General features: G+C 37.6%; 2 protein-coding genes and 1 long non-coding RNA gene across 4 annotated transcripts; all 3 read left to right on the top strand.

The window, feature by feature from the left end:
• The first annotated feature begins 281 nt into the window (after nt 1-281).
• LOC110878204 (methyl-CpG-binding domain-containing protein 13) lies at nt 282-4,014 on the top strand. The gene is made up of 3 exons (XM_022126475.2): nt 282-752; nt 1,096-1,191; nt 1,295-4,014. The coding sequence occupies exons 1-3, from the start codon at nt 693-695 to the stop codon at nt 3,824-3,826; spliced, it is 2,688 nt and encodes an 895-aa protein (XP_021982167.1). The 5' UTR covers nt 282-692; the 3' UTR covers nt 3,827-4,014.
• An 814-nt stretch (nt 4,015-4,828) lies between these two features.
• Nucleotides 4,829-8,949, top strand: LOC110878203. Of its 2 annotated transcripts, none has more exons than XR_002557695.2 (3): nt 4,829-5,037; nt 6,452-6,588; nt 8,891-8,949. It is a non-coding gene; the product is annotated as an uncharacterized LOC110878203 (long non-coding RNA). The 2 variants fall into 2 exon arrangements; XR_002557696.2 differs by lacking the exon at nt 8,891-8,949 and adding an exon at nt 8,294-8,349.
• A 1,936-nt stretch (nt 8,950-10,885) lies between these two features.
• LOC110878202 lies at nt 10,886-12,742 on the top strand. The gene is made up of 3 exons (XM_022126474.2): nt 10,886-11,321; nt 12,164-12,237; nt 12,316-12,742. The coding sequence occupies exons 1-3, from the start codon at nt 11,099-11,101 to the stop codon at nt 12,364-12,366; spliced, it is 348 nt and encodes a 115-aa protein (XP_021982166.1). The 5' UTR covers nt 10,886-11,098; the 3' UTR covers nt 12,367-12,742.
• Nucleotides 12,743-14,299: the final 1,557 nt, after the last annotated feature.

The following is a 14,299-nucleotide window of genomic DNA, read 5'->3' on the forward strand; positions in this document are numbered from 1 at the left end:
AAATGAAGTTAACCCAGTTGACTAAAATGGCAACGGTGAAACTTCTTTTGACCACAGGCGAAAAATAAAACTTTTGGACTAAACTGACAAAATGAACCAAACAACAGGTACTAAAATGATATTTAACTCAAGAATAAAAATGTCAGGTTAAACAAGTCATGACAGTGTCAACCCGTAAAAACTTGTATCGAATCGGTGTCTAACATGTTTTTTGAATCCATATGTCACGACAACCAATCTAACACCCCTTAAATCTAACATCACTTATTTTAAATATTTTCATATATCCTGCAGCTGATGTCTCTTTAATTTCTCTATATATGGATTCATGTTTAAAAATGATTATTATTGTGATCATCATAATTGAAAGAAAGATTGACCATAAAGAATAATAATGGTCTTTGAATCCATCGAAACAAATTGTTTTATCCTGACACACAAGAAATATATTACATATATTAAATGTTGGTCAATTAAAGAGGCTACCACATAGTGAGTGTGACTGTCATCTTCTTCACGGTGCCTGCCTTTGTCCCCAATTTTGTTACCCACAACAGCTTCCCCCACTCGAATCTTGTCATCCTTCTTTCCAAATATCTGTTACACGAGTCTAAACAAGCTACCCAGCTCAATCGGTTGTGGGTTTTTAGTATCCGGTTAAAGATCACCGGTGCACACCAGGTGTTTGTGAAATGTCCCCTGTGAAGTCGCCTGAAGAGTTTGGTGATCTGGGTGTTGGGAAACAAGATAAGGTGAATCTCTTTAAGGTTTCTGAACTTATTTTTTGTTTTTATAGTTGGGTATTTATTATCAATTTTAGATTTTTAATAGGTTGCTTGAAAGCCCCAAATTTGTTGATGAAATTAGGGTTTATCTTTAGTAGTTTTTGTTGGTCAAATTGAGGAATCCTAAATCTTGTTGATAAAATTTGGGTATGTATCATGAATTTAATATCTATAATAGCCTGCTAGAAAACCCTGAATCTTGTTGTTCAAATTGAGGAGTTTCGTTGGTCATATGTGAATGATTTGAGCTGAAATCTTGAAGATGAAAGTAATTATTTTGGAATAAAGTTATAACTTTGCAAGATTTTAGATTGTAGTTGAAAAGGATGAAGCAGAAGAGCTCCCTCCAGGGTGGACAAAGGAAGTGAAACTAAGAAAAACAGGTTCTGCAACAAAAGTGGATCGGGTAATCGATGCTAATTACGGTTTTTTAGTTATTTTCCATGATTGATCAAATGCATAGTTATAATCTGGTCTTGATTATTGTTGTTAATGTTTCTGCATTCCAGTATTATACGGATCCTGTCACTGGATACATATTCCATTCGCTTAAAGATGTGCAGCGGTATCTCAAAACCGGAAAATTAGGAAGACTAGCAACTAAACCGAAGATAGTGGAAGGAGAAGACCCGAGTGAGTTAAAGCAACAGATGAGTGAAACTTTGAGGAATAAGCGGGAAGATAAGCCTGATATGCCTGCACGCGCTTCAAAACGACTAGCGGGCATCAACAATGATGCAATACTACCATCACAGCCGAAAACCCGTCAAGCTATACGACTGGCTGGAATCAATGCTGATGCACCATCACTGTTACAGTCATTAACAGAACCTGAAACCCGTCAAGCTACTCGACTAGCAGGAGTGGTGGTTGATGCATTACCATCACCGCCAGAGCCTAAAACTCGTCAAGCGACACAAGTAGTGGAAGTGGTAGTTGATGTATCACTACCATCACCGTCACCGCCAGAACCTAAAACTCGTCAAGCTACACGCCTAGCGGGAGTGGCGGTTGATGCATCACTATCGCCGCCCGAGCGTAAAACTCGTCAAGCTACACAACTAGTGGGAGTTGCAGTTGACGCGTCACCATCACCACCAGAGCCTAAAACTCGTCAAGCTACACGACTAGCGGGAGTTTCAGTCAATGCGTCACCGTCATCACCGGAGCCTAAAACTCGTCAAGCTACACAACTAGCGGGAGTTGCAGTTGACGCGTCACCATCACCACCAGAGCCTAAAACTCGTCAAGCTACACGACTAGCGGGAGTTTCGGTCAATGCGTCACCGTCATCGCCGGAGCCTAAAACTCGTCAAGCTACACGATTAGCGGAAGTGGCAGTTGATGCATCACTATCATCACCATCGCCATCACCACCAGAGCCTAAAACACGTCAAGCTACACGACTAGCGGGAGTGGCAGTTGATGCGTCACCATCATCAGCAGAGCCTAAAACTCGTCAGGCAACACAATTAGAGGAAGTGGCAGTTAATGCATCACAACCGTCACCATCACTGCCAGAGCCTAAAACTCGTCAGGCTACACAATTAGCGGAAGTGGCAGTTGACGTGTCACCATCATCACCATCACCGCCAGAGCCTAAAACTCGTCAGGCTACGCGTTTAGCGGAAGTAGCAGTTGACAAGTCACCATCATCACAATCACCACCAGAGCCTAAAACTCGTAAAGCTACACGACTAGCGGGATTGGCAGTTGATGCGTCACTGTCATCACCGGAGCCTAAAACCCGTCAAGCTACACGACTAGCGGGAGTGGCAGTTAATGTGTCACCATCACCGCCAGAGCCTAAAACACGTCACACTACACGACTAGCGGAAGTAGCAGTTACTGCATCACTACCATCATCATCATCACAGCCAGAGCCTAAAACTCGTCAAGCTACACGACTAGATGAAATGGCAGTCGATGCAGCATTACCATCGCCATCACCGCCAGACACCAGTCGCAATCGCCAAGCTACAAAACAACCTGAAATCAAAATTGATGCATCAGTACCCTCACTACCATCACCATCACCGCCAGAACCTAAAACTCGTCAAGCTACACCGCTAAAGAGAACAGAAATTGGCCCATCACCTCCATCTCAGCCAGAGCCTAAAACCCGTCAAGCCAAACGGGCAGCTGGAATCCGAGATAACGCATCACCATCACGGCCAAAAACTCGCCGAGCTACAGAGCAAGCTGGAATCAAAATCAACTCACCACCACCATCACCGCCAGATGCCAGAACTAGCCGCCAAGCTACCCGTACTAAACAGGGTAGATCGAGTACTCCAAAAGAAATTGACAAGAACACTGAAGCGGAAAAGATCACCGACAAGCACAATGATAATGCTGACATGGATATAATTACCCCTCCAAATCAAGAAAGTAACGGGAAGCAAGAACCGCATATTATATCGCCTCCGGTGACTCCTAAAGAACACAATAAACAGATTGAAACGGGACCCACCACATCGCAGCCCCCTGAAGCTCAACCACCACCTACCGTCGTTCCTCTAGTGAATATCGAGAAACAAGAATCCCATGTGGTTAACCCCACGATTAGCAATCCAGTTCCACAAGACAGTTACAATTACGGAAGTGATATGAAACCTGACTCCTCGATCAACTTTTCTATGAACGATTTGTGGACAGACCCATGTATCGAATTTGCTGTAAAAACACTCACGGGTGCAATCCCCTTTACGGATTTGAACAAAGTTGAAAACTTTACCGCGCCAGCAGAGGTGCCGTTACAAGATTTCTGGACAGACCCGTGTATCGAATTTGCGGTAAAAACGCTCACAGGCGCGATTCCTATTGGGGAAGATGATTATTTACTGCACAGACCTGCTAGCAGTTCAAATCCGCAAGGCCTGCATAACTTCTCTTCACCGATGAATGTCTGTCAAACGGGACACAAAAATAAGCAGCAGGATTCAGTGTTCACGACACTCGGAAACAGCGGGTTACAGAAATCGGGTAAGTTTGTTAACGGGGATTACGGGCAATGTTCGAGATCGAGGTTCTTTCAGTAAGTTGTAAGTTAAAATGTGCAGTTTGTAGACTGATTAGAGTGTACGTTAGTTGTAAGGTATTTTGTGTTTGTTCATGTTGTTTTTTTATGGAGTTTCTGATAAATTGTTGTTGTAAACTGTAATTTGAGATGATAAAAGCTGATGATAGCTAGATCTTACGATTTAAATCAGTTTATTTTTCTAGTTTTTATTTGTATTTTCTTTTATAAGCTTCACAATGATTAGTTCTAGTTTTTTCACGGATATGTGTTAGGTGATACACGCCCGATTACTCGAAACACACATGCACCTGAATCTTAACACTACACATTTTCTTTTCATTTTACTTTTTTTTAAAGTGATCACGATTTTTTTACATAAGGATAGCAGGTAGACGAGCAACAAACTACGCTGTCATCCCCTTCTGAATAGAAAACACTAATCTACTAAAAACAAAGACTCGGGGTTGAAAAGTTATTGTGGACTACACGCTGAACTTTCTAATTTTTATGTTCTTTCTACTTTCTACTAACTGATGTTAACGAATCTGTTCTTATAACTAAAAGCTAATGCGTATAATTTTCACAATTCTTTTCTTTATATTTTTGTATTACTTTACTTTCTTTTACATTTTTTTTTCTTTCTTTTCCTTTATTATACGTGTTTAGATAAAAGTATCATTAAAAATATCATACGTCAATTTTAACCATTATAAACATGGACCAAACGTGTTATACCAAACATAAACTAGTAATCAAACAATGTATCAATGCAAAGCTAGCCACTTGATAAAGATATATGCCTTTTAAACAACTTTTTTTTTTTTTTGAAAGGTTAATTTCTTTAATCCCTGTGGTCTGTGGGACTTGAACCCAAAATCTTCCCATTTCCAACCTAGGTATTTTAAAGGTTTTGTCTTTTTCAATGAACACAACCCCATTGGTGCCTTTTTTTTTTTTTTTTTTTTTTTTGTTTGTAAGGTATAGATCAACTGGCAATCCCGACTACTCCAACCCTTTTTAACGGGAGCAGCTCAAATACTAAGATTATACCTGAAAAAAATCGTAATTTAAAATAAGTGGTTAACATTTGCGTACCAAAGAAAAATTAAGATGTTATTGCAATCGTTGACTTATTTGGATAGCCTTCATGAGAAACTAAATTAATTTACATATTAACGAGGGCCAATTGATATTTTGCGAGATTCCGACGCAATCGTCCTCTTTCCTCCGGTAAGCGAACTCCCGGTTTGTTTCATCCAATCGTTTTTTTACGTATGTAATTTGAATGACATGTGAATATGTTACATACCAAACGAGAGAACTCAACCCAAAAGACTAGTCTGGTGGGTTGGTGGGTGGGAGAGCTCATTTGGTATATAAACCCCACATCAGTTGCCCATACAACCGATGTGGGACAAGTCCCATACCTTGCAATGGTATTAGTCCATAACAATCGACCCTCCTTAAGGGCCAACGTCCTCGTTGGTCACGGCTGGCTCTTTCCAGGCCACCACTCCATGGGCCACCACTCCGAGATTCGTTGGTCACGGCCACGTTGGTCACGGCTGGCTCATTGCAAGGTATGGGACTTGTCCCACATCGGTTGTATGGGCAACTGATGTGGGGTTTATATACCAAATGGGCTCTTTCACCCACCAGACTAGTCTTTTGGGTTGAGTTCTCTCGTTTGGTATGTAACATTGGTATCAGAGCCAGAACTCGGAGTGGTGGCCCACGGAGTGGATTGTTATAGACTAATACCATTGCAAGGTATGGGACTTGTCCCACATCGATTGTATGGGCAACTGATGTGGGGTTTATATACCAAATGAGCTCCCTCACCCACCAGACTAGTCTTTTGGGTTGTGTTCTCCTGTTTGGTATGTAACATTGGTATCAGAGCCAGAACTCGTAGTGGTGGCCCACGGAGTGGTGGCCTGGAGAGAGCCAGCCGTGACCAACGAGGCTCGGAGTGGTGGCCCATGGAGTGGTGGCCTGGAAAGAGCCAGCCGTGACCAACATGGCCGTGACCAACGAGGACGTTGGCCCTTAAGGAGGGTCGATTGTTATGAACTAATACCATTGCAAGGTATGGGAGTTATGTAACAGAATAGCATAGGTTTCAAGTGATTTTTTTTTTGTTTATTCATAAAGGAAATATTAAATAGTTAGTAACGATGATATGATATGAAAATAAGAGAAGCCAGAAAAAGAATGATGATGTCACATAATTGTGAGCTTGTGACATATGGTGCAACCAGTTACTTATTTATTAAGTATAGTTTCAAGTGGAACCGCCAAAAGGTATACAGGCATGATTTGATCATGTTCTAATGAGATTATGCTTTGAAGAAGAGACAGGAGGATTAAAACCTGGTTATTTAGTTTTGAAAAACATGAAGCAAATGCTCTATTAGCATACGTCATGGGTGATTTGATCATAAACATGAGGCTTATTGGAAAACAAGATGAATTTGCATTTAGCTACCTTTGGAATATTACAACAGTAACAGTTATTCCACACAAAATGTTAACAAGCTTGTTTACTGTTATCTTTTTGGGTAGTCTTGCTGCTCGCTCTCATATTTGTGCATTATATTTTGATGAATTCGCATGCGCTTGATCTGTTTAATTTGCGACTTAGGAAAAAACAATCGTTATGGCGTTATATTAGAGAACAACGCGAGGAACATCATTTTTCCTGTTTCTGTCTCAGCACTTAGGTTGCCTGGCCACCTGCAACTTACTTCTAGGTTTCAGTTAAACAAGAGGAATCATGAGGTAAAGTTCTTAATGTCTTCTTTTATGTTAATACCCATATATGTTAGACTGTATATTTTGATGACCCACCAATCCATTTCATCTGGATCCGATACATATAGCATACGTCACATGTGTCGTCTGTTAAATAATCCTGGTTAGCATGTCATCAATAACTGTGACACTCTGGGTTTTCCCGAGTAACCATCTTGTATTTAATTGGCGTGTACATAATATTAAATAAAAGTTGTGATTTATCTTGACGTGCTATGTGTCGATAAGGTGTACGTATAAAGTATAAGTGGTGTGTATATATATATATATATATATATATATAAATGAGAGTATTGGTGAGCCGAGACCACCAAGACCACGACTCGAGACCACTCAGTCTCGAGTCAACAGTAAACTGTGGGCCGGTCGGGACATGGTCCTCCTTTAGCCCACCCGAAAGCCCATTAGGGTGCACCGACTTAGGGATAGTATATAACTCATGAGGATGGCTAACCTTGCCACTTTTCACCATTTGCAACATTCCCTCACACTCACTCCCACACTCTTCTTCATCCTCTCAACAAAACCCTAACAACATCACCCTCTCCTCTCTCTCGGATCCAACCGGTAGCATCAAGGTCTCGGATCAGCTCACACACACACACCGATTGGAAGCTTCATTCTTCACTACTTCACACTCTTGTACCCACACTTGAATCGGTTAGTTGTTCCTTTCACTATAGTTGGCAATGTATGACAAAAAAATGTGTGCTTGATGAATGATATACATGTTCTAAAATGATAATGTGTGTTAAAAGTGCCTGTTTGCGAGTGGTTTTGATGTTAACTAGGTGATCTTTGAATGATAGGATGTAGACCGAATGATATGCATGACTGTTGATAGATTTATGTTATTTTAATGAATGTGCACATGAATGTTCTTGATAAAAAGGAATGGGATATTACATGTTATTGCGCATATAAAATGGTGTGATTCGTTGTAGTGTTGAAGGCTTACTTAGGGACTATCTGATGAAACTGATGAATTTATTTGATGAATATGATAAGAAATGTTTGAATATATTATGAACTGCTTGAAGATGTGATGAATATTTGAAATGTGTTGCTTTGATCCATTATGATTAAATGTTAGACAAGAAAACATGTTTGTGTGGTTTTATTGGATAGTACACAATTGCATGATATTGCAATTCTGTTAGATAGTACAATTTGGACAGGTTCTAGAAGAACTTCACGAGCACGTATCCATGGTTGCGAGTTGAGACCTTCGGTTGCGACTCGAGACCAAAACGTGACAACTCGAGACAGACTACAAGGACTCGAGACCGGCAAGGTCTCGACTTGAGACTTCAAGATCTCGACTCGAGACTGGACTCGAGACCCCTGAGGTTGCGACTCATGCCAGCATCACTCGAGACCAAAACGTGATAACTCGAGATCTCCTGGTTGCGACTCGAGACCGCGCATTCTCGAGTCGAGACCACCTTGTCTCGACTGGGCTGCCTACCTTGGTTATTGGGCCACAATGTGTTATGATCGGACTATGTGTTTTGCTGGACTATGTGTTAACTGTTACTGTGTAACCGTGTAATTATTAGAGCAGGCCCAATAACTTATATGTTAACTGCATGCATCCTATGTGTTAGAAACATGTAGGATATACGTGATTACTTGTACCCCCAAACCTGACCTATACGGGTAATCATGTTAGGACGTGGTGACCAGCAAGCTTGACCAAGTAAGCGAATCTGCCGAGCAACCTAAGGTGAGTTCACAACTTAAAGCATGCGTTCCCGGTGGATTGGGAAACGGAACTAAAAATCAACACTATCCCCTTGTGAGGGATACAAACTTACTTTTCTTCCCTTGTTATTGGGAACTCTTAGTTAATTACTGTTTATACGGAATGCAACGGGCAACACTAAACGAAACTCTATCACTTAAGTCCCTACTACTTAATACCGATTAGTCGTCGGGGCCAGGCGAACGGGTTATTAGTTGATAGCGCTATTTAGGTCTTACCAGCCTCACACCGTGCCCGTGTATGGGGTCGGGAGTGAACTAATAGACTCTGGCAAATCCGTCAATGATGATAGAACATTGACAAACGGGGCACTTTACGGAAACGTACGGTCACATGAAGTATTCGGTATTGGAAAAACAGTTTAGTCGCTTACTTATGGGGTAGCTCCCCATGGCATGTATAAACGGATAAATTAACTGGTGAAACAAGTTTTTGGTAATTAAAAACTAGACAACTCGTGAACTCGCCAACATTTTTGTTGATACCCTACTGCATGCTTTGCAGGTACCCAGTGACTCGGGAGCTTGCTACTTGGGGATGTGTAGTGGTCGTCTAACCCATGTGTTGGGTTCTAAATAACTTGAACCATGAACCTTGTTTTAAACTGTTTTGTCTATGCTTCCGCTACTTATGTTACTATTTGAATTTAAAACTTTTGAACTTGATTATGATATTTGCTAACTCTGTGGTTGGTGAATACTACTTATACTATTAATTAAATTGCTCAGTATAATTGGTGGCTGGATCCTGGTCAGTCACGCCCTCTAGCGGATGGTGCTCCGCAAGTGGATTTTGGGGGTGTGACAATAACTGCTAGCTACCAAAGACTCCATATCATCCAATGGTTGATGTTGATGGTAAACTATTGTCTTACTTCTGCAATCTACATTTATGTCAATTACATGTATTGTATTGCGCATTATCTAGGCCAGAGGTTAATTATGCCTTTTTTGTTATTTACCAAAATCCAAGTAGTCCCACAAAATTCTTTCTATGGTCTAAACACACTCGAAAAGTCTTATGATATTATCCACATACTGTTTTTGAAAAGAAATCCTTCATGCCTATCAACTTGAATATGCATTGAAGCAGATTAACAACCTCTTTTAGTTATGCAGGATCTTTTTCACCAAAACGTAGTTCTAGTTTTGTTGATGCAATTCGATCTGCGTTGAATGACGTGGCATCTTCTAGTAGTAATAACTCCAGACATTCTTGCTGCACATCATCTGAGGATGAAGCAGATCATATCGATCAAGATGATGAAGGTTCATTTTATATCTCAAGTCATATTCTTTCAGTAACTATTACAGTTGGCGATTTTGACCGATTGTTTTCTAAATGGACCAAACGTGTTTCGGGTCAACTAGACGATAGTTGTTTTGACCCGTGTGGAATAATGAACAGATTCTGATACGGGGAGGAGAGCATGCTTTAGAGAGCGGAGAAGTGCTCACTATATATGATGAATTCCGTAAAGTAAAAGAAATGGAAAAGCAGCGCAAGGGTTCGGTGGATGAAGATGGAGAAAATGGGAAGTATGCATCATCAATGGCAACTGGTTTGAAAGAGATATTAAACAAAAAGAACTCACTAAATAGTAATTAAGTTGTTTAATTGTTCTAAAATAACACAGTTTATCTATAAAGAATTCAACAAAGAAATAGTAAAGATGGGAAATAATTGATTTTCAACGTTAAAATATCAAGTCAACTAGTTCAGCTGTCACATGATATTTATTAAAAAAATCTTTAATCGTTTTAAATTTTCATTTTCTTTATTTATTATTTGTTTGAGTTGAAATTTCATAGTGAGTAAATTACAAGAATGGTTCATGTAGGAAGGTAATATTGCATATTTAATCATTGCATTAACCAATGTTAGTGAGATCATACATACTGGTCGTGAGTGAGGAAGGAGAATTCGATTGATCATCAAGGTGGCGTCACTTTTGCAGGCTTCCAGCGTGATGGGGAGTAAACACCATGCCGGTAGGCGTGGGAGGGAAAACATGGTTCCAACAACGCCTGAAGGGGCGGATGGATCGAGACATGGCTTAAAGGCATCGAAGCGGCAGGGGTTCCGAGTTGGCTCCGACATAAGGTGGTGGCCATGCCCTAGTCGCGTATTAAATATTACATAGAATGTAGTTTCATAAAACCCATCATATAAAACTATACATTTGAAACAAATAAATATTCAATTATATGTTTCTTTAATTTCTAGAAAAAGATGAAAAAGCATGTATTGAAAAATCAATCCTAATAAAATACCAACCAAACCGGTCATCACCATGGTTTGCAACTTGCAAGATCTTTTCAGGAAACCCAAAAATATCTTAAAAAATAACATAACAAAATAATAAAATCCATAACAAATAAAATATCACAGGATATTTTCTCAGCCGGTTTTAACTTCACCACTTTCCCATACACCCCAACTCCATTTCACGCGCCCCTCCACCAATAAAAATTCCCACAACAAACTTCCACTACACGTGTACCCTACACAAAGCGCGTAGCAACCACTCCACCTCCCAAATCGCGTGGCACTTTATATTTGACATTGCGTAATGTGGGAACAAAAGACGAATAATAATAATAAAGTGTAACCAGCCTTATAAAATGCGGATATGTCACCATATACAATTATATACAATCGGATATTGTAATAGATTTGCCGGAAAACATATTCCGACGATCACCGGAATTTATGGCTTTTATGGATGCTAATCGAGCATGTAATGGGTATCGATGGACGAACGAGCGGCACCTTAATTTCCTTAAATCGGTTGAAGCTTCGTTTGTTCGAACAATGTTGGGGAACGGGGATGGTGGTCTTTTGTTGGACCGGCGCGTGCCGGATAGCTACGATTCAACGTTAGATTCCGAGATGGTTATTGGCCGGAAGAAACGAAAAAGGCGTTTTCTAGGAGGTAAACGAATTGCATTTCATTTTTGGATAAGTTAAATCGTTATTATTGTTATTTTTATTAAACGTCTAACTCACACGCTATTTTAACAGTTTTTTAGTGTAGTGCTAGGCTAGAAACACTTTGTTTGTTGCTAAAGGGTTACTTGCATACACTATTAATTACAATGTTTTAGAAAAAAAAATTAGATTATGTATACACATGAAAATAACATAAATTTATAATTTGCTATTATAAGAAATTAATAACAAGCATGGGTGTTCTTAATTTGTAACTATGATTTTAGAAACTAACAAATTAAATCAAGTTGGATGCGTAAGTTTTAACTGTTAATTAACAATATTTTTATTATTTTTTTCAAAAAGTAGATTGGAAAAAGATCTATATATGATGACTAAAAGAGCTAGTGATTTCTTATTTCTTAAGTATTTTTTTGGTTTTAAGTTTTAACTATCTTTCATAATCACCTCTTTTTCTTCTCTAAGAGAGGATAACTTGTGTGATCAATGTAACATTTATTATTATTATTGTTAAAAATATCAAATAGGATGTGAAATTATCAGTGAAATAAACGTGACATTCACGTAGACTTTAAAGTTGCAATAATCTAAACTTATAACTAAAGATATTTTTTTAAAAGAAAATTGCAACGCTAGAATGGCTACAATTATTATGTACTACTGTATATAATATTTAAAAGATAATATGATTGTAACTTTTAGTACCAGATTCGATGTTTTTGGAAGAAGATATTTTGAAGTGTCCATATTTTATTTATGTTATTTCGCTTTTTTTTTCTTTATGGAAACGTTTAAAACTTATTAATTATCATTTTAATTAATTAGATGATTTGGACGCCAGCCTAGGCATGGGCCAACGAGTCAGAAGGTTACGCCCTCATTTTCCTCAAGACGACCAGGTATTTTATATGTTATTTTATTTTTATTTTTATTATTATATTAGAGGCAAGAGGCTGATTATTATTTGTTGTTTGTAGGTTGTTCCACAGATAAAACATGTAAAAAATGATGAGTGTGACAAACACTAGACATGAACGCCAGTCGCATGAACACACGAATCATCATTATCATTATCATCATCAAAATTTTTTTTGAAAGTTGCATTCCTCTTTGATGATACGCTCCGTTGGTAGTATTCCTCTTTAACGATACCCACCTGCTGATACGAGCTAATACGGGTAGGGCAGTCATATCATCATCTTGTTAAGAAGCATGCATGGATCATGGAAGAATAACAATTTTGATGGTTATATGAGATTGTGTTTAATTTACTCATAGTTTAACATTAAAGTCTCCTAATTCGTTATATACTTTATAACAATTTCATGAACTAGTTTGTTCGGTTTGCTTTTCCTCTTTAAAACATATATAATTCATGTGGTCTCTCCAACTTTTTGGTTAATATATGTTTTTGTGTATAATAACGGTCCGTTCACTCGTAGAATTATTGTACGTAGTTGTAAAATATCAGATAAATTAAAATATAAGGCAATAATAATATGTTTGATTTACACAAGTGAATTACATTTTTTTATTTGGACGATTATTTATAAATAAAGTAGGTTATAGACTCGTGCACTACATGGGTTGGATATAGAAAAATAATGCATTAAAAAAAGGCAAATTGGAAAATAATAATTCTATTTTTCTGAAATTGGCCGATAATAATCCCAAGTCAGTTATTAGCCAATAATAATCCGACCTTATCCAATTTTTTTGTAAAATAGTCCGCCGTTAAAATAGCTTAACGGAGTTAAGTTTTTTTCCGAATTACAAACTGATGTTTTAGGGTTTTTGATCAGAACGAGGATACGATTCGATTGATATAAAACTTACCTCAAAATACTGCTCCCAACCCATGAAACGGTGCTTCAATTCAGGTGTTTAACTTCAGATTAACAAAATTCAAGCCATTTCGAACACAATTTTGATGTAAGTTTTACATCAATCGACTCGTATCATCGTTCTGATCAAAAGTCCTAAAACATCGGTTTGTAATTCGGAAAAAAACTTAACTCCGTTAAGCTTATTTTAACGGCGGTCTATTTTACAAAAAAAATTGGACGAGATCGGATTATTATTGGCTAATAACTGACTTGGGATTATTATATCAGCCAATTTTAGAAAGATGAGATTATTGTTTTCCAATTTGCCTTAAAAAAACATTTATGATAAATAATTACGTATTGCATTAGTATGATAATGAAAAATTACCAATCACTGTTACATTTATAATTTATAAATCTATTTAACAGATACAAAACCCAAATTACAAATCTCTAAAGACTTCTTTATAAACAACAGTGAATGTTATATTATTATCTTTATCAACAATAAATAGTTTAAGTTTATCTCTAATTTTGACTCTAGAAAAAACCACATACAAACCATATGAAAACATTGACTATTCAAAAACAAATCAACTCTAAATAGTGATGGTCATGAAATTTTATATATCGTCACCGCGAAACATACAATAAGAAAATTGTCTTCTTTAATCTTGTGTATTATACTGAGCTGATAAAATGTGAAATAAAAAAATGTACGTATTAATTACATTATATTAAATTTAATAGAAAACTTGTTATTAAAAGAGGATTACATATGACGATTTTAAATCATAAAATTAAAACTAAATAAAATAACCAAAATTAGTTTGGAAATAATTTAGGCATGATTTTAAATTTAAAATTATATCAATTACCATGATATACGATATTGACTATTTTTCTTATTAAAATTTCGGTATTCGTTATTATAAATCAGTAAAGAATTAATTTCTAAATTTATGATACGTGATATATATTCTAAAGTTTAGTTATATGTTCTATTTTAAAACCAAAATTTATGGTTGTTTTAAATGAGGTCATTTACATATATCCCCCTCCTAAGATCATTTATTACATATATACCCAACCCATAAAATCAATTACATATTTCCCCCTTTTAAACCATACATAT

This window comes from Helianthus annuus, chromosome 9 (genome assembly GCF_002127325.2).
Source record: "Helianthus annuus cultivar XRQ/B chromosome 9, HanXRQr2.0-SUNRISE, whole genome shotgun sequence".
In the NCBI taxonomy this organism is placed as follows: domain Eukaryota; kingdom Viridiplantae; phylum Streptophyta; class Magnoliopsida; order Asterales; family Asteraceae; genus Helianthus; species Helianthus annuus.